The sequence below is a fragment of the Aythya marila genome (assembly GCF_965140915.1).
Source record: "Aythya marila genome assembly, chromosome: 11".
Lineage (NCBI taxonomy): Eukaryota > Metazoa > Chordata > Aves > Anseriformes > Anatidae > Aythya > Aythya marila.
The window spans coordinates 21,054,257-21,073,391 of record NC_139052.1 but is presented as its reverse complement, the minus strand read 5'-3'; the positions used below and the strand labels follow the sequence as shown (position 1 = coordinate 21,073,391).

Below are 19,135 nucleotides of genomic sequence, written 5' to 3'. Positions count from 1 at the left end.
TGAGGGAGCTGCTCCCAGGATGAGGGAGCTGGAAATGTGTGGTGAGATGGGGGCAGCGCCCCTCAGGGTCCCCTCAGGGTCCCCTCAGGGTCCCCTCAGGGTCCCCTGGCCGCGCGCCCCCTGCCGGCCGGGCGGTTCCTCCCCTGCCCTCCTCTCCCTCCCTCCCTCCCTCCCTGCGCTCCGGCCCCTTTAAAACGAGGAAGTCCCTCCCCTCTCCCCGCCTCCCCATTGGCCGCAGCGCCCGCGCGGCCGGGCGCCGATTGGCCGCGACGCCCTGAGGGGGCGGGGCGAAGGGGTAGGGGTGGCGCGGCGGGGGGCGGGGGGGGGCGCGATCCTGTCCCGGCCGCGGCGGCGGCGGCGGCGGGGGGGGGGGGCAGGAGCCGGGACCGGGGCTGGGGGCGCGGAGCGGGGCCGGGGGTCGCCGCCCGCCGGGGGCCTCGCCATGAAGAGCCTCAAGTCCCGGCTGAGGAAGCACGAGGCCGTCATCGCGGGCAGCACGGTGCGTGGGGGCACCCAGCGGGGCGGGGGGGGCACGGGCTGCGAGCGGGGCTGGCGATTTGCTTTAGATTTTCTCTATTTTATTTAATTTCCCCCTGTTTTATTTAATTTCCCCCTGTTTTATTTATTTTACCCCTTATTTTATTTAATTTCCCCCTGTTTTATGTATTTTACTCCTTATTTTATTTAATTTCCCCCTATTTTATTTAATTTACCCCCTATTTTATTAATTTCCCCCCATTTTATTTCATTTCTCACCTATTTTATTTAATTTCCCCCCCTTTTATTAATTTCTCCCCCCTTTTATTTCATTTCCTTCCCCCTTACTCTTTAATTTCCCCCCCATTTCATTTATTTTCCCCCCCTTACTATTTAATTTTCCCCTTTATCGTTTCCTTTTCCCCTATTTTCCCTTATTTCTCCTCCCCACTGCCATTCCCTCCATGAAGGCTCTGCCCAGTGCAGGGCACCCTCAGCCCCCTGCCCCCCCCCCATGTGCCTGCACCTCCCCAAACCCCATTTGGGGTCATCCCACCCCATGCCCTGCCTGTGCCTGCCTCATCCTTTCAGGTGCCCTCAATTTTGGGGTGCCCACCTCGTGCCCCTTCACCCACTGGGTACCCCCCCATGCACCGTGACCCCCCCTCGTTGCTGCCTGGGCCCTGTCCCCAGCCCGCTGCTGGGCAGGGGGGGTGGCTCCTTGGGATGCTGGCAGTCCCCAAAATGCTGCTGCTCTGTGTTTGGCTCAGAGCTGGCGGCGTGACGGGGAAACACCAGCCTGCCTGGGCACCTATGGGTGCTGGGGGGGTACCTATGGGTGCTGGGGGGGGACCTGGCGGCTCCGACAGCTCCGCGTCCAGGAATCTGGCTGTGCCGGGGGTGATTCAGGAGTCTGTGATGATAATTGGCGATGCGTGGGCTGCCCCTGGTTCCTGCTGCTCGTTAGTGCTTCAGGACTGCTTGGTAGCTCGGAGTAAGCCCACGGTAATTAGGCGGCAGCAGCCCCCGCGGAGGTGATGCAGGATCACCTGAAATAGGTGCGGAGATGCTTCACCTCGTGGGTGAGGGCTCCACAGGCCTCCCTGTCACAGCGGGTTTGGTCAGGCTCAGCTCCTCCGAGATCTGGAATTATTCCCCAATGTGTCATCGGAAGCTGCTTTCACCGAGGTCCTTGAGGAGCTGCGTTCTGTACCCACGATGTACTGCACTTATCTGTCTGGGACATGTTTTGGCTGCACAGCTATCCACCAGGCACTCGGGATGGGAAAATAATTCCCATCCCAATGTGTGGGTGCTGGAGGGGGTGTGTGGATAGACCCCGGCCCTGCTGCTGGCACTGGGAGGGGGTGGGAGCGCTGCTGGGTGGATGGGAACTGCTGGAAATTTCTGGGGAAAGAATTGTCCGTTTTGGGAACTTCATCCCTCTCTGTCCCCACCCAGGGCTGTTTCCTGGGGATGTAGGGAGAAGCTCAGTCCCTTCATCACGCTTCTGAGCGCTTCCTTCCAGGTTAAGGTAACAATTCCTTGCCCTGCGGTTTTCTGATGGTGATCTTTTGGGAGAGGCTCTGTGTCCTGCCTCGTGATGGAGGAAAGCCATGAAAAGCGGCAGGGTAATTGCTGGTCCCACCATTATCCAGGCTGAAAAAGGAATTACCTGGTTTTGCCAGCTCCAGTTCGGCTGATGGGGCCTGGGAGATGATCGGAGCAGCCTGCTCAGCACCGTCAGTGCTCTGCGTGGTGAGACAGATGCTGCTGGTCCCTGGCACCACTGTGGGCTGGGAGCTTTATGGCAGATCCCATACAAAGCCCACAAAGGCCTGAGGGCACGGTCCTTGCTCATGGTCGGGGGTGATGCCGCGCTCACCGGTAGCTACGTGTGCCAGGAGCGTGCTGGAAATGCCTGCAGCTTGGCTCTCCTGGAGGTTTCCAGGGGAAGGTGCCTGGGGAAGGACGCGTTTATTGTTTGGGGCAGCCCCTGCTGCCCCACACCTTCACTGCTCAGCTTTCCCTGGCGAGTTCCAGTCGCTGGGCGCTGCGGAGGAGGGTTGCCCGCTTCTTTCTTTGAAGTTTTTCTTGTTAAACCCACTTAGGAAACAGCCACAAAGGGCTTCTGCTGGGCTCTGCGGGTGGCTGCGGAGCTGAATCCACACCACGAGCAGCTCCCCTGGGAGTGCTGCGCTCGGGACACGGCGTGAGACGGGTGCCTGGGATGCACCTCGGGTAGTGTCAGTGCTGCATGGAGCCCTGCACGTGGTGAGAAAAAGCAGATTAAAACCGTGCAGAAACTCCTATCAGTCCTTTCTCCTCCAGGAGAAGCGATTTATTTATTTATTTTTAAATATATCCACAAAAGCCGAAGGTAGCGTGTAATTAGTGGAAGCTGTTTTGGAAAAAAAAAAAAATGAGGTAGGCTTCTGAGCGCTTGTCTGGTGTGATGATGTCTGATGGTTAAATTAACACCTGGCCAGCTCGTGTGGTTACAGCTGGACTTGTGTCAGTGCCTTGGTGCCCGTGGAGCTGCTGGGCTGGTAAATGGGTGATGTTCTCTGTGTCGGGGGGGCTCCTGCTCGTCCCTGCTCTGCCCCCGGGGGTGAGGTCCCACCGCCTGCCCTCCTCTGGGTGATGTCCTCTGTGGTGGAACTGCAGCTCACCTCAGCTTCCCGATTAATTGGCAGCACTCCGTGTGTACAGCAGAAAATATTTGTTAAAAACAGCTTGTAGCACCGAAGTGCTGGGGAATGCACATTCTGAAGGACTGAAGGGAAAAATTGGGGTGTTAAAGGACCTGTTTTTAACCCAAGCCGAGATGACTTCTCTGTTCAGCTTGTTACCTGAAATAAAGGCAGCTGCTGCTGTTGGCACACATCGGCCTGGAAATGAATGAGACTGATGGCTTTGTGTCACTGCTCTGCCCCGTGCACAGACTGAGCAGCTCTCGCCAGCCACGCTGATGACAGTGCTGGGGCTGGTCAGCAGAATTTTTCCAGTGTGGCTGCTGCTGGCCAGAGTAAAGTTATTTCTCCCTGCTGCCCTGACCCCTGCGTGCAGCCTCGCACGGCTTTACAGTGCCGTCCTCGGGCAACGCGGCCAAGAATCAGCAGCGTTGTAATATTCAAATGTCAGCTCCTAGGCTGAATGCGGTTATTCTGTAGGGGATGTTTGGGTTCCGGGAAGCTTTATTAAGGCTCGTGCTAACGCGTGCATTCCTTGGAAAAACTTTGTGCTTCATTTGCATTTAGTTAAATAGAGCCATGTGCTCGGCTCTGTGATGTTTGCGGTCGGCGTGGAGAAACGCGAGCAGGGGAGGAATGGCAATTTGTGGTTCAGCAAAAGCTGTGTGCTGCAGCCTGCGTACAGGTGCATTGTCATTTTCAGGCTGCTTTAGAAAGGAGTGTTCGTCAGTGCTTTATCACTTTGGAATGCAGTAATTAAAAAGAAAAGCTAAAAAACTGGAGGCTCAGGGAGCTCCTGCATGAATGTCCTTGTCTGACCTGCAGACAAAATTCCTCAAACAAGGCCGAGGTCACCTTTTGACGAATCCATTTCGAGTTCATCTGACCTGCTGCTCAGATAGATATCATTAAATATGGATATTTTTTAGCAGGCTGATGGCACCTGATTGACCGGTACCATCCCAGCCTTCCATCACTGGGTGGTGACCGAACAGGGCCGAGTCAGTGGCGTGGTGTTCTTGGTGTTGTCTGATGCTTTGTTACAGGTGGGATTGTGCTTCCAAACCAGGGCTTTGCCACGAGTCCCGAGGAGAGCAGTGCCCAGCTGGCCTCCGACCTGGCCTCTGCCGTTTCGGAAGGGACGAGCCCGCTCCCCAGCCTCCTGTGACCCAGGCCACCAGGGCTCCCCGGCTCCCGTCCCCTTTGTGGGGACAGCTTTGGTGCTCTCTTTGGCCCCGGGGAGCAGCTCCTGGATGTAAGTGCAGGAGGCAGGGCCCTGTTGTGCTGTGAGCTGCTCTTACCAGGCTGTTTTGAGATGCAGCTGCTGAACCCCTGTTTTTTCTGGTTGCTTTTAGCAGTGTCCAAGCTGCTCTGTATCTCGAGGCGCAGAGATTGAGGGTGTATTATTGACAAAGTTATGTTAGGTTATGTGTTGTGGGCAATGAGACGCCAGGAAGTTGCATTATTTAAAAAAAAAAATATATATATATTTATTTTATTGTTATTTTAGCAGACCGCATCCTTCTGGAGTTGTGTGCAGTCCTTCGATGCTTCCACTGCAGCTCGCGTGCTGCTGTGCTCGATGCTGGTGGTTTTTCCCCCTACCCCAGAAGCCTCATGGAAAGGAGAGAAGGTGGTTCTGCTGTTAGGGACCTAGTACCTGGCACAGCTTTAGAGCCCTTACAGCGTTTTTGAGAAGAGTTTTTGACATGTTGCATGTCTTGGTAGAAGTAGGTTCAAATAATTGCTTGACCTGGGACATGCGAACTTGTAGTGGGAATGAAAATGCCTTCAGAATTGGGTAAAATGTTTACGTTAAGGTTTTAGATAGCCACTATTTGTTTTCCATTAAGCTGCTCTGTTAGATGACTTTGCTACCTTAATTACAGGATGCAGTTATATTTAAACAAGTCATAAAACAACACGGCTGTTAATAAAAGATCTCAACATGAGCATTTTGAGAGAAGCGTGCAAACGGAGCGGTACTGGGAATGCTGTTGGGTTTGATCGCTATTTAGGCTAAGCCTCACCCATTTTGTAGCACTCAATAATTCTTCCATAGATGGAGAAATTGCAGCAAACGAGGTGATAACATAACGTGCTGCGTGTGGGAACCTGCTGGGTGAGACGAGCTCCGTGCTCAGGCTGGGTCCGTTCCTCCCCTCATGCAGACTGAACAGCACATCTTCCTCCCGCAGTCCTAAACTCCAGAAGGCTTTTATATGAAAATACACGTGCTGATAAGCAAGATGGGCTTATAAAATACAAAGTGCCGTGTTTTCCATTTTCCATTCCAGCTACACCTGGTGAACGTCCCCCTCAAAGGCAGAGGGGAAAGTTAGGCTGTTAAAACTATTTTTAGGCTCTGTGGTTTTCAAATAAATCAACTTACTTCAAAGGCAATAGTCCTTTTGTGCCATGTGAAATCACAGGGCGTGTCTGTCTCAATGTTAATTTTAATCACAAATGTACTCTGACCTCTGTAAAATGAGCAGGAAGATGAAGTGTGCGTGCTGATAGGCGTGCTGTGCCAGCCCTGCTCTCCTCTCTGACGGGTGTGCATCTTCCGAGTAACTCTCCTGTATCAGCGGGCGCCTTCCTTTCCCTGCAGGAAAACTGCCTAGAGCCTCGACTGGGGAAATGATTCTCTCATGACAGAGGGCCCTAAAACCGATCATTTTTAGGTTCTTTTTTTTTTTTTTTTTTAATTTCTTGTAATTGCTATTTCTAAACAGTCTTCAGAGACATCAAAAATTGCAGTTTTAGTTTCATAACTATTCGTGTAAAAGTATGATCTCTGTATTTTCTCTAGGGAGCTTATGGGAACATTTGTATACGTGTGACCACTGGCTGTAAATAGTGGTGGCCGTGTTTTTGCCAGAGCTCTTTGCTCCTCGGGGCGTTATGCGCTTAAGTCAAGCGCTAATGGCATTAGAGGATGTGCTCCCTCCCTATTTTTTTTTTCGTTAATAGGATTATCTGCCTAGCTCGGTGGTGACGGGAAGCTGTGTTCGCTTTCATAGGTTTATGTCAGCTTTCAGGCTGAAAGGTTTAAGAAGGGCTGTGAATTACAGCTGGTGTTTCGGAAGCAGTTATGTGGCTGCTGCGCAGCCTGCGTGCTGTCTTTAAATGAGCTGTGCATTTACGCAGTCGGTTTGTGCAGCTCCGTGGGCAGAGGAGACTCAGGATGAGCAATTCCCGTTCCAGGTGGAAGTTTCCTGAGCAGTACTGCTGTCTCAGCAGCCAGTTAACTTGTCGTGCATCTGTTAGCTTTGTGGTAAGACTGTAATGTGCTGTGATGCACAAAGGGAAGGGAGCAGTATTGCATCTGCCTCGCTTTCCAGCAGCTCACAGTTGGGACTTCTCATTTTGTTAGCATGCTGCCATCACCTATGTTCTTGAATGCTGTGAATGGTTTTTAAACAAGGGCTTGAACAGATCAGGGCTTTCATGGCCTGGCCTAGCTGATCAAAGGCTGCTAAAGGAAGCAAATTAAATCTTTCTCCTCCCGGCTTCGAGGTCCTAATGGTTTCCTTGTGCTGGGATGAGACATGATCAGCTCTGCTCCTGCCCACCCAGCCCAGTAATTCTGCGTTTTTCCTATTTAAAAAAAAAAAAAAAAAAGCCCACCACCACAACAGGAAAAAACAAACAAACAAAAAAACAACCAATATTTACTTCACACGGTTAAGGTGAGTGAAATGCAGTCTTAGTGTTTTTAAGTTGGTGGTGGCAACTGGCTGTCTTAGTGGTCTTACACACTCATAAATGTTTGTTATGCTATCATTAATCTACTATCTAAATAATTGAAAAAGTGAAAAATGCATGCTGTGGTCTTTGAGGGTCTATGGTCTTATTCCTTGACCTTTCTATAGGGGGGAAATAACCCCAGTAAGAGTATGGCCAGAGAACTAACCAGCTGCCAGCCTGTTGTGTGTTCAAGTACTTTTTAGCCTCTTTCAGACCCAATTCAGTTTTCAGCTCAAGTTGTGTGGGGCTGGTGGTAATGTTGGTCAGTGATGGGGCAGCACTGCTGGTAACCTTGCTCGAGGTTTAGTTGGGGAAGGGACTGTTGGCCTTGTGCTAACATCACACGCAGGATGGGGATGGAGGGGACAAGCAGTGAAGTTTAGATGGATGCTGTTAGTTATTTCATAGCGTAGCAAAACATTTCACTACAGAGAAGCTGTAGTGAAAGGTATCTAAAGATGATATTGGGGAAGCTTAGAAGCATGATCCCATTGACATGCATGGAATAATTAGGGTGCTGCAGCCGTGCAAGGTGCCTGTAGCCCAGTGTTGCTCTCTCCTCTTGTGTATCAGGATCGCTAACAAAGCAATTTCTTTGCTCCAGATTCCTCAGTGGGGTCGCTTGGGTAACAGTGGGTGAAGTAATAGCGTGCATCAGGGCCTCTTCCTGCTATTTTTCCTTTTTTTTTTCCTTTTTTTTTTTTTTTTTTTCTTAAGAGGGAGATGTCCAGTATCAGCAAGCTCATGTTTGCTAAGTATTCTGCTATTTATGTAACGATAAATACAGATTCTATTACAATTAACAGTTCTTAAATATTAGCTTTGCTGGTCGACAGCAGTGTACAAATATATATATATATATATTTTAGCCTATCACTGCTGATAGTACCCTGTGCCCTTTCCTCTACCCTCGTTAGCACGGGAAGGCCAGCGTGGCTTCACGCAGACCCAACCTGGGGTGCCCAAGCACAAGTCCCTCTAGTGGCTGTTGTTCAGGCTCTCGCTGCTTTCTCTGAATTTTCAAAGAAATTTCTCATTGCAATTTCTTAATTGCAATGGCAGGGCGAGGAACAGGCTTGTTCCTGAAGGCTGCAATCTCACAGCCTCACAGACTTTGGCTCTGTGCTGTGCCTCGTGCTCTGTGTCATAAATAGTGGAGATGGGCGATGCTCGGGCTGGGGCTCTGCGGTGTGCCGTGCGAGGTGGTGCTGTGGGATGCTCCAGGTACTGCAGGACAAGGGCTGTGGAGAGGGAAAGTGGCTGGGTTTGTGAGCTGCTGAATGTCCCGTGAGATAAGGGACATTATTAGCTAGGCCCCGGTGGTGCGTCGGGCAGCTCGGCACCTCTGGAGCCCTGTGCTGGTGGTGTCTGGTGGGGCAAAACCAGGTCTGCCTTACCACACGTCGGTCACACTGACAGCACAATGTGAATGCTTGTTAAGTGATGATTTAGTCTTTCTTTGCAATTAGCAGCATCGTCGCTTTAATAGATGCTTGTTTGCTGTATAAGCTCTTCAGGAATGAAAAGCAAAAAATTCCTGTGTCGAACTGCCACTGATAAAAGGCGAGCAAGGAAGCAAAGCCAGTGAGTGTTTTGGGAATCAGTCCCTGCTCAGCACAAATCTTTAAGAAAACTAAGAGCTTTAAGTGTGGTGTGTGTGGGGTTTGTAGTCTCTGACCCCACACTTGAATTTTCATTATTTTGCACCGTTCAAGCTCTCTGAGATGAAGCTGCCTCGGACAAAAATCCTGTCAGCGTGGGTCTGGAGCCGGACTGTTTGCTGGGCCTGCTCGGTGCTGGTGGTGTGGTGGAAGTGAGTGGCACTTCCCCAGAGCAGGATGTGCTTCGACAATCCTGGGTGGTGTGGACGAGGCCCTGGTGGGATGATCTTCAGCATCAAGGGGCCACGGGATAGACACAGTCCTCAGGTCACCGGGAATGGCTGCAGGCAGGCAGAGAAACCTTTGGCTTGGGTACACCTGAGACAAGAGGTTCACCTGGGAGGCACAGTCCTCTGTGTGGTTTCTCACCACACTCCGACTTCAGATATTTTTTTTTTTTTTTGCTATTGCTGTCAGTGGTAAAGTGTGTGTATTTTTTTCCCCAAGATGCTGCTTTTAGGCGAGGAGACAGACTTGGTTCTGGTCAGAAGACAACTTGTGAGAGGATGTGGTCATTGTGATGGTCACTCAGTGTTTTTGGAGCGCTTTTATCACACAGACACCAATTGCAGAGAAGTCTTGGGATGCTCTCATGAAACACATCAGAGTGATAAGGCAAAGGGCCGTTGCTCACAGCAAATAACATAGAATAGCTTAAACATTGCTGGGAGGGGGTGAATTTGTGCAAACATGAATAGATGTGAATTACCTGTAACAGCTTTTCTCAGAAGAGTCATTTATTTTAAGTTGCTTGCAGTCTTTCAAGCGTCCTACAGGGTGTGTGTGTGCGTGCGGTTTTTCTTGCTGTGCACCGTGTTTGTCTCCTGCAGACTAAACAGTGCATCGCTTGTAATGCTGACCTAGTCCTCTAAAAACGGCACTTGGGAGATCTCCTTTTAAATTTAAAACTTGTGAAAGGAGACTCGACATCCTCCCCGCTGTTAATCATGATGCTGTCTATTTAATGTTTTGACAGCCTCTGTGACTCTTCTCGTTTAACAAGTCGGGAGACAGGCTGGCAGCAGCAGTAAGCCGAAACCAGGTCCTGTTCAGAATGGTTCCATCGCTGTAAAAGGAGATTTTCTTTAAAGCACAGGCATGTGTGTTTTCTAATTTAAAATCGGTTACATTTCTGTCAAAATAGGATCACGCATTCCATCTGCTCCGCAGTTGTAGCTGTCTGAAGTCTGATCGCGGCTCTGGTTTTGGCGTTGTGGTGGAATGGGAAAAAATTACTCCTGCTAGTATTTCAGTCCTTCTGTGTTATTAGTGGGGGATAAGTATGGCTTTCCTTGATGTCAGTTGACGGTTAATTTGACTAACGTGTTTGTTATTTTAAAGTGAGTGTTTGTGTGTCTGCGAGCATAACACAGTAGTGAGCTCCGTGCGTGCTTGTCTCGTTTGTTAGCGTTGAACCCAACACGCATTACTCACGGCACGAGCACGCGGAGAATGTATTAATAGCGATTGCTTTCTATCGCCCGGCTATCAAGTAGTGGATTATCAGAAAATAGATCTGGGCTGATGAGACTGGCTGCGTATCGCTTACAAGATATTCCGGAGCCGGGCAGTATTTACTGGTGAGCCTTGCGGCCGGTGGAGCGCTGCGGGCTTGCTGGCAGGCGGCGGGACGCGCGTCCTCCTGAGGGATGAAGGCTGAGGAGGATCCTGAAGACGGAGAAAACATGCTGGGGGACCCAAGCTAAGAGAAGGATGACGGAACAAAATGAGCTCGGGGTGGCGGAGAGAATCCGTTCCTGAAAGTGGGAACCCGCTTGGCTCGCTGCTTTGAGCTGCGGCAGTTTGTAACTCGATGCGAGATAAATCGGTTGCTTTTGGCAGCAAGGAGCCGCGAGGTCTATGATGACTTGTTGGTTTTCTTGTGCAGCTAAAGACACGGTAGGTTTCTTAGGTTTCATATCACCGGCCGTGGTTTACAGCTGCAGAAATGCAGAAGCCTGAATTTTGTAGCCAGTCCTTTTTAATTAATATGTCTTTAACAACACTAACTGCGGGGAAATTTCCTGAAATACAAAGTGCCCAGCTGGTACTCTTTGACTTTGTCAGTTTCCTATGATGTTATTTAGATGCTATAATGAAAGAAAAATGTTTCTATTGAGATGATAGTAATTTAAAAACAAAACAAAAACAAAGCAACAAAAAAAACACAGTCTTGTTAATCAGAAGACTCATGAAATGGGAAGAAAGAATTTATGGTAAGGGGTTGTGTGTACGTCTGAGTGAGCTTGTGCTAGCGGGCATGAGCTGTAAGTCTGCAGCTCGGAAATCTAAACCCAGCTGCAGACATGCAAGGCATCATCGCTTTCCTCTGAGGATGTGAAATTGTATAGTTTAAGGTATTTAAATAAAACATATAAAGTGGATAATAAAGTAGCTTATAGAGGAAACCTTGTCAGGCCTCTGAGGACAACTGCTCTGCCCCCTGGCAGTGCCTGTGGCTTTTACCCTGACCAGCAGTGTCACCGCTGCGGTGGCGTTGTCACGCCGGGCAGGCTTGGCTTTTAGACTAATGGGTGTGTGAATCGATTGGCAGTCGGGACTGCACGCCTTGGTGAGGAAACACCAGCGCGTGTGACTTCAGTAGCTGCCTGTCTTTATTACTTCACGTCACTTAGTAAGCATTGCACTGAGTGAATTATTGCTGAGGCTTCGTGATTTCTCAGAATGTAAAAGTGATTGCAGTACGGGAAACAAAGATAACTGCAGCTACAGCTCCATCATACAAACCATTCTACAGATGCAGAGCAGTGGCTGCGGTTGTTTTTTTTTTGTTCTTTATCAGTATTTTCTCCTTTACCCAGGTAAACCTGGCTTAGATGCAAGGGGAGAGACCGGGCCAGCTGGCACTGGCTCTCCCTGCTGTGGATCTTCCAGATTCTGTTATATTAAACCTTGAAAAATCCTGTTTTCTGCTAATAGGGCAGTTGTAAGGAGAGAGTGGTTCTGCCTGGAACTTTTGTCCCTTTTTCTTCTATCAAAAGCTTTTTCAAAGCTGAGTCCTCGGCATCCAGCTTGGCTCTGAGGCTTGTCACAGACCTTCCTGAGCAGTGCAAAGCAATCGGAGAGGTTGGTTTGGTGTGGGGCAGCCCCAGCTTAGCGCTGCGGGGCAGATCCTAGCCTGGGGCCTGGAATTCCAAACTCGAAGTAAACAAGGAATAAGTGGGGGGTGACAGATGTCTGAGTTGGTGGTTATTTATAACTGACTGGCGCTTCCTTTGCGCGCTGCATAGCTTGGGGAATTGCAGGCAATTGGAAGCTGTGCACTTTGAATTTTTCGTGCGCAGCCCCCTAGGCGTCCATCCCTGGAACATCGCATGCTGAGCTAAACTGGCTCTGAACAACCCAGAGGAGTCAGAGAGCACTCAGCCCGCTTGCATATTTTTGGTGCATCTGTTTGGTGTTAGAGTCGGGACCCAGCGGAGCTAGCTGGGATCTGATTTTAGGAATGGCCAGATGCAGCCAGTGGCACCAGTGAGGGCACTTCGGTGCCTGCATCAGCGGGCACGGATGCTGCCCGTGGGCAGCACTCAGCACTCACTTCTGCCCAGTGCAGGGTTTGGTAAATGTGAACTTGGTTGAGAGAGGGCTAAACTTAGTGCGTGCCTTGCGTGTTGCTGAGTTCGTGAAAACTGAAGTCTGCTGCTGATTATGGTGTCGTAATTGTTGTTCTATTCAAGTGTCCCACAAAGTTTACGCTTGTCTGTTGTTCTTTGTGCTACCTTTACTATATAAGGGTTGACAGAGGGGGGGAAAAAATCATAGCAGCTGTGTTTTATCTGCCCACTTCCTTATGAAATCATTTTTTTGTGAATTCTGAGAAGCTTACTCTGAAGATGGTTATTTAGATTGGGAGCTGTTAGCAGCAGGATTTCTGGCTCTGTTATTGCGGTTCCTGGCCTGTCCGTTCCTGTATGGTGCATCTTGTTTATTGACTTGTGAGCTCTGAGACACAGGCAGGTATTAAATACATAGAAATGGAACCGTTGGCTGCTTTATTTGACTATCACAACTTAAATGACTGACGGTAAAGATGAACAAGAAACCCTTCCATTTTTCCTTTAGCCAGTGGAGTTAATTGCTTTGTTGGCACAAGAGAAGCGATGCCTCTTCCCCAAAGGGTGTGTGACAGCAGCATCCGTGAGGAGAGAGGGGAAAGCAGAGCTGCAGTGAAAAGGTAGCTGGTCTGTGCAGGGCAAACAGCTGATGGCTATCAGCAGATACAACAGAACGGAAGGAAGTGTCTGAAAGCTGCTTAATATGAGAAACTGAAAACTGTGAGATTGCTTTAAATGTATAGGAAACTACTGTGTGCGACTTTAGTTTTCGACCTGTTAGATGGAAGCCAGCAGGATGAGGAAAAGCAAAGTGCTTTTGTCCCCCAGTGTTCTGCTGTAAGGGTCAGAGAGACTTAACCAGGCTGGCTCGGAGCAGCGTGCTAACAGCCTGATTGAGATGCTGCAGTATGATTGCCTGTAAATAACTAAAGGTCTTGAGAGGCACAACCTGATACGTAAACAAAGATCCCTCTTCTTATTCCCTCCCCATCCCCACTGATAATATGAGATTCAGCCTCTTATTGATGTTCCTTTAGCAGATCGATGCTGTGCCACGGGCTGACCCGCTTTTCTAATTCTCTTTTATACAGCTGAATACAGACTGGAACAAGTACGATGACAGGTTAATGAAAGCAGCTGAAAGGGGTGATGTGGAAAAGGTTTCATCAATCCTTGCCAAAAAAGGAGTCTGTCCTACTAAGCTGGATGTCGAAGGGAGGTCTGCGTAAGTAACTTCCAGTTCTGCAGTGGTGGTGGGGAAGCTGGTGGAAGTAGCTCCATTCCCAGGTCTTGCTGCTGCTGTAAAAACTGCTAGGTCTATAAATCTGTGCGACACACACTAGGAGATTCTAGCCTCATCTAGGCTAGTCTTGCATAAGCTTTTAATCAGGAATTGAACAAAGAAAATTACATAGCTCTTACGCTGAAGTGGAGAATGGAAAAAAGGAAGCCTTTTTGAGCAGAAATCTGAACTGAGGGTTGATCTGGGAATATAAAGGTCTAGCAGTGGGGATGGGCTTGAAGTATGTAATCTAGCCATCTTTGACAGAGGTGTGTGGTTAAATTCCTGATCTTTTTTTGTGTAGATGACTTATTCATGCAAATCAACAGGGATTGCCCCCAATTAATAGAAAGAAATATCACCAAGCACTCCTACTTTGTTTATTTGAAGCATTCTGAAATGCTAAGTTTTGCCAATCTGTAGTTGATATTTTTAGAGCAATTAAAACTCAATTTAAGAAGGCTACTGTAGGCAGTGTTCTTTAACAGACTAGCTTGATTAATATCTAAAATAAGCACAGTCAAGAGTAAAGATAAATAAATTCACTAGATGATGAACTCAGCCATAATCTATAGTAGTGTTCAAATGCTTTGAATTAAGTGTTATTAGAGCTACCAGATGTAATGAGAGTTGTGTGGCAGGCTAAATCTCACCTTCCCAAGCTCCTGGTTCTTTAGAACATATTACATTAGTTACCCCTAATGCTTTTGTAAAACAGACTCAAGCTATTGACTTCTGACCTGCCTTTCTTCTCATCTTTTCTGCTGCGATGTTTAATGTTCTGACAGTTACTTTGAAATGACACGTATAGGAATACTTGGCAGGGTGGCATATGTCTTGCAAACTGCTGACGACTTAGCTTATTTGCATTTTCAGCACTGGGGATCTATTCTTGTCTCTTCTAAATCCAGAGATAGCTTGGCATAAAATAAATGTTTTAGAGCTTGGTGTTACGTTTGTCTGGTTCTTGAAGTTAAGAGTGACTCTGAGTACTGACAGGTACAGCTTGCAGTGACAGGGGTACAGGGAAGATGAACTTTCCTTTTTCCTTCATTACTTAAAGGCTCGATAGCCACCTGGATTACAGTGGTTCTGAAAATGTTTGGTGTGATCCCGCTCATCATAGCTAGTTTCTGAAAGGTGCTTTTTTTGAGGTGCTGCACCCATCCCTATGGAATGCCAGATAGCTCAAATGGCAATTTCTCACAAAGAGCCTTTACTTCGGCAAGAGCATACATTTAAATACTCACGCCCAAATGGGGGGAAAGAAAGGCAAGTGTAGGTATTCTACTTGAGTCAATGATTCCAGGTAAATATTGACTACTTCTCAGGAAAGTTGTATTGTTCCTTAAAGTGAAATTTGCAGAACCGGATTTGGACATTGTACAAAGTTGAGTTTGTACAGTATAATGCTTTGAAAATACAATTATTTGCTTTGACTTTCCTAGTTAATACCGCTATTTTTGTGTATGAAACAGTTGTGCTTAAAGTGTTTTTTTTCTGTGTTTAGATTCCATGTTGTAGCGTCAAAGGGAAACCTAGACTGTTTGAACACCATCCTTATTCACGGAGTTGATATCACAGCCACCGATGCTGCAGGTATGCTTCATCTCGTCAAGTGTTCAGGTGCAATTTGCAGAAGTTCCCGGCTCAGTTTTCACTTTGGTTTAGGGTTAAGCTAAGCTGCAGGGTAGATCTCCTTCCTTTCTTTAGTGTTTCCTGGGGTTGGCAAAACAAAACAAACACACTTAACTGTAAGGTCTATTTCAGCCAGGCTATATCTGCTTGAGAAGAACAGTATGAGAACTGTTTTAAATGAATGTGTTAATTTGAATAGCAAGTGTGTTACACTGAGTGTTGGTAAGTACTGCGCACAATGGGGCTATGACTTCAGTGGTATGGAAGGTGTTTGCGCGCCTGTGTTGAGCCCTCAAAACTTCAGAGCACCTCTCTGCTACCTTCTTAGTTTGCATACGTGATATCAAAGTTTATGCAAAGATGTTGTGAAATGGGCAGTTAAAATGGGTGCTAATTTTGCCTCAGATTGTTCATCTCACAATTTAACTTGGTAAATGAATATTCTCTTGTTTTCAGCTTCATTACAGAAATATTCTAGCCGCCTTTCATATGACAGATTTCTTTTTTAAAACTCCTGTACCATTTCTCACTATTCATGAATTCTTGGATGCAGTTTCCCTTAAAATAAGTAAAAATCACCGTTTAGCAAATAGCAAAGTGTATGCAAGAGAGATGACAGTTACAAAACTGCCAGAAATGTCCCTCCTTACCTTCCCCCAGAAAATGCATGTTCAAAATAGATCCTGAATTGACGTTGATATTTCTTTTTAGGCAGAAACGCATTGCACCTAGCTGCAAAATATGGACACGCTTTATGTCTGCAAAAGCTGTTGCAGGTACTGAAAGATATAACTTGTCCTTTGTTACGGTTTTTATTCTTTGGGTGGAGTGTGGGGGAAGGTGCTCTTAAATATACTGGTTTGAAATTGAGATACTTTAAATGCAATGTGAAGCCTATTTGATAACCCAACTTACTTATTTTAACAGTACAATTGTCCAACAGAAAATGTGGATCTTCAAGGAAGAACTGCTCTTCATGATGCAGGTAGAAGATTTTGCTTTTCTGGTGACTGTAATATGAAGTCTTTAATGATAATAACTCTCAGATGTGCCTAATTATTTTTAACTTCCACTGCTATATGTTGTAATGACACTTGTCCTCAATAACAAGCTTGTTAACAGACTTAGAGGATGTAGGTCTATAATTCTCTTCCGATGCCTGTGAATTGTCTAGTAAAATCTTAAGTATCATGAAGAGTGTTCTAGAGCAATGATGTTAGTAAGTTAACTTCACTCTGTGGATTTTGTGAATCTTCATTATGCTGTGCAGTGTCTTAAAGCAGTGTCTGAGTTTACGTGTGCCTTCGGGACTGCTGTAAGAGAGCAAGCCACGTAGCCTTCTCATGCTTTAACTTGCATGAATTTTTGTGAAGCCAGTGCAGTGCTTAGAGTTTCATGAAGGTGTTGTTCAGCAATATAACCTGCTTTTTCCTCCTTCTCTTGAAAGCTATGTCAGACTGTTCCTCCAGCATACAGCTCCTGTGTGATCATGGGGCCTCAGTGAATGCAAAAGATGGAGTAAGTTGTTGCTTAGACCTCTCTCCCATACAAGCCCTACTGGAGTTCTTGTGCTTTCTTTGCTTCCCCTGCCTTTCCTTATTTCCTGCCCTCTTTCCCTCTTCAGGATGGGAGGACACCGCTGGTGCTGGCCACTCAGATGTGTCGTCCCACAGTTTGTCAGCTTCTAATAGACAGAGGAGCAGATGTTAATGCCAGGGACAAACAAAACAGGTAAGGCATGCAGAGGGTTGTCAGAACGCTTGCTCACAGTTAAAGGGTAGAAGGCTGTCCATTAGCTTTAAGGCTACAGAAAAATGTTAAATTCAGCAGGAAAAAACTCTGACCTGGGACTTAGTCCAGAAGTAATGTTCCAATTCAATAATTCAAACAAAATTGGCTTTTCTTATTGCTTGTTCTTGCACCTAAAATACCTGTAGACTTGTGTGGAAAGTATTGCATGCTGCTGCCAGCAGGGAAATGGTGGTTGGCTGCTTTAAAGATTTCTGTCCGCAGCTGCAACTTGCTCTCTTTGGGATCCATACGTAAAATGGGTCATGACAGAAGTGGTACCTGAGTCTCACTGGGGCTTCCAAGGGACCTGAGGGTCCAGAACTGTTTTATTCATTATACATGGAGGAGTGGGTGGGGGGACTTTCTAACTGAGCTACTCCTGCCTGTTATTTCTTGGAGGACGGCTGCCTGGTGGTCAGTGGACATGAGGCTGCTGTGAGACAGAGCACAGGCGCTTGCATTGCATGTCCTGAAGCTGGCAAGTGTGTGTTTGGGAGGCAGTGCCAGGGCTCCCAAGCACTCACTCAAACTTTGTCTTTATTTTTGTCTTGTGTGTGTTGTGTCTATTGATGTTTGTATGTAAATAGAGTAAGCCAAAAATCGCATGAGATTTCTAAACAGCTGGGTGGTGCTCTCAAAGGCAGCGGGCTTATGCTGGGCTTCAGGGAAGTGCTGCTGTTAGTGTTGTTTTGCTTTTTGACAAATATTTAAATGTTGGCTAAATGACTTTTAAAATGTAGTCTCCTCTCTTGAGAGAGGAAATGTTCCTTCACTCAGCTTTCCATGATCAGAGATAAGTGTACAGAGGATTTATATCTGTGAGTGCTCCTTTGAAAGCACACGATCCCAGCGTCTCTGAATGCAATCTTTCTCCCCATCCTCAGGACTGCCCTAATGTTAGGCTGTGAATATGGCTGCAAGGACGCGGTAGAAGTTTTGCTCAAAAATGGTGCAGATGTTAGTTTGGTCGATGGCCTTGGTCATGACTGTGCTTACTATGCCAGAATCGGTGACAATATTGACATTTTGACTTTAATAAAAGCTGCCATTGAGGATTCCGGCAAAGGTATGAAGAACACGCTGTTACTGCTTGCTATTACTCCTTCATTTGGGTTGTGTCTTCCCCAAGTTATGTCTTTGTGTGGCTGTGGGATGGCTGTAGTGCTTTAAACCAAAAGGTGATACCCATCCTGCATAGGAGGGTAAAGAAGGGTTATGCTTCTTTGTTTGCTTGTGTTTAGTAAAACTTAAAGTTAATGCAGGCTGTGACATCATGAGATAAAGGGTATTAGTGTTGATGAATCTTTTGTATTGCAGTATTGATCATAGGAGTGATTTAGCCTCATTTATAGGAGAAGCTTTGTACTTGTGAAATGCTTCCTGTTTTGGATTAATGGGGTGCGGGGTGGGAAGGAAGGAGAGAATGACTATTTCTTGAAACGTCCTTCCAAGAAAGAAACATAAGTAGATTAACTAGGTATGCCTTGCATGAATCTGAATGAAATGCATTTTTTTTTTTAACCTTCCTGTTTCATGTTGCTTTTTATTTTTAGGAAGAGATACCCTGAAGAAAGGGCAGTCTGAACAAAAGGTAAGTCTTATTGAGTTGTGTTTTAACTGACCCAACAACATTTTTCAAGGTGTTCTTAACTCAAATGTTTGGTGTATATTGCAGAAAGGTTGCAGATTTGTAGTGTAAATCTTACTGATTTTTTTTTTTGATCTTTGGTACTGTGAAATAATCAGCTTTGTTTGCTGGCGTGTAAAGGTGATTCATGAGTAAAACTGTCTTTTGTGAGCTACATCCCTAGGAAATTTGTACTTGTTTCCCATCCCTAGGAAACTTGTACTCTCTCTATGTTGCAGTTGTATGAAACTGAAAGAGGTGAGGTGTAAGCTGTTCACTCTCGACTGCCAAAATTCAGCACACAGCTGGTACTGTTGAGAGAGTGGCTAATACTGCACAGGGATGCAAAACTGATTCAGTATTTTTGAGTTGACTTCAAACGTAGCATGGAGAAGATTCCATCTATAATTAGATGGTGTTTGTATTTCTATATGAAAAATATTTTATTTGCATATTTGGGGTTTGAGCTTTGACAAGCATCCTGTTTTCTGTCTGGACGAGGTTGTGGGTGGTCTACTTATTGAGAAGCGGTCTGTCAAAGTTTGAACGCTCAGTGGTATTGCCCCCCAGTGGAAGCTGAAAAGGGAGTTGTGAGAGCAGCCTACTGTCCCCAGAAATGGATGTTGTCAGGCTGCAACAGG

General features: G+C 46.9%; 1 protein-coding gene across 2 annotated transcripts in view; it reads left to right on the top strand.

The window, feature by feature from the left end:
• Positions 1-334: 334 nt before the first annotated feature.
• UACA (uveal autoantigen with coiled-coil domains and ankyrin repeats) overlaps positions 335-19,135 on the top strand; it is a 30,610-nt gene continuing 11,809 nt past the window's right edge. For both annotated transcript variants that reach the window (XM_082769141.1, XM_082769140.1), the window contains exons 1-9: positions 335-499; positions 13,248-13,381; positions 14,949-15,037; positions 15,788-15,852; positions 16,004-16,061; positions 16,524-16,594; positions 16,701-16,807; positions 17,752-17,933; positions 18,421-18,458. In XM_082769141.1, coding sequence (XP_082625267.1) covers positions 443-499; positions 13,248-13,381; positions 14,949-15,037; positions 15,788-15,852; positions 16,004-16,061; positions 16,524-16,594; positions 16,701-16,807; positions 17,752-17,933; positions 18,421-18,458 — 801 coding nt within the window. In that variant the 5' untranslated portion in view covers positions 335-442. The remainder of the gene's footprint in view (positions 500-13,247; positions 13,382-14,948; positions 15,038-15,787; positions 15,853-16,003; positions 16,062-16,523; positions 16,595-16,700; positions 16,808-17,751; positions 17,934-18,420; positions 18,459-19,135) is intronic.